Source organism: Myotis davidii, unplaced genomic scaffold (assembly GCF_000327345.1).
Source record: "Myotis davidii unplaced genomic scaffold, ASM32734v1 scaffold472, whole genome shotgun sequence".
NCBI lineage: Eukaryota > Metazoa > Chordata > Mammalia > Chiroptera > Vespertilionidae > Myotis > Myotis davidii.
In genome coordinates this window covers 205441-205748 of record NW_006283774.1, presented here as the reverse complement: position 1 = coordinate 205748, position 308 = coordinate 205441, and the positions used below count along the sequence as shown (strand labels likewise).

The following is a 308-nucleotide window of genomic DNA, read 5'->3' as shown; positions in this document are numbered from 1 at the left end:
CTCAGTGCCCAGGGCAGCCAGCCTACAGGAGGCCTGAACACACCCCCACGCCAGGGACCCCGGCGCGCACGCCTTTCCAGCAGCGTCTTTCTCCTGCAGAGCACGCCCACCCCCGGGGAGCAGCCGGCACCCGGGCGCATCACCAAGACCGAGTCCCTCGTCATCCCCTCCACCAGGTGACAGACCACCAGGAGCTCGTCATGTGGGAGGGGCCTGGCCTGGGGGTGCACACCCCGCAGCTGTGGCTGCGATGAGACTCAGGAAGCGCCGACTTCCGGCAGCGCCCGGAGGCCCACACTGGCCCCGAC

At 70.5% G+C, this 308-nt stretch overlaps 1 protein-coding gene across 1 annotated transcript in view; it reads left to right on the top strand.

The window, feature by feature from the left end:
- The window catches only part of PACS2 (phosphofurin acidic cluster sorting protein 2), a 20295-nt gene that overhangs the window by 11945 nt on the left and 8042 nt on the right, over window positions 1-308 (top strand). Inside the window, 1 exon segment of the mRNA XM_015566735.1 lies at window positions 100-210. Coding sequence (XP_015422221.1) covers window positions 100-210 — 111 coding nt within the window.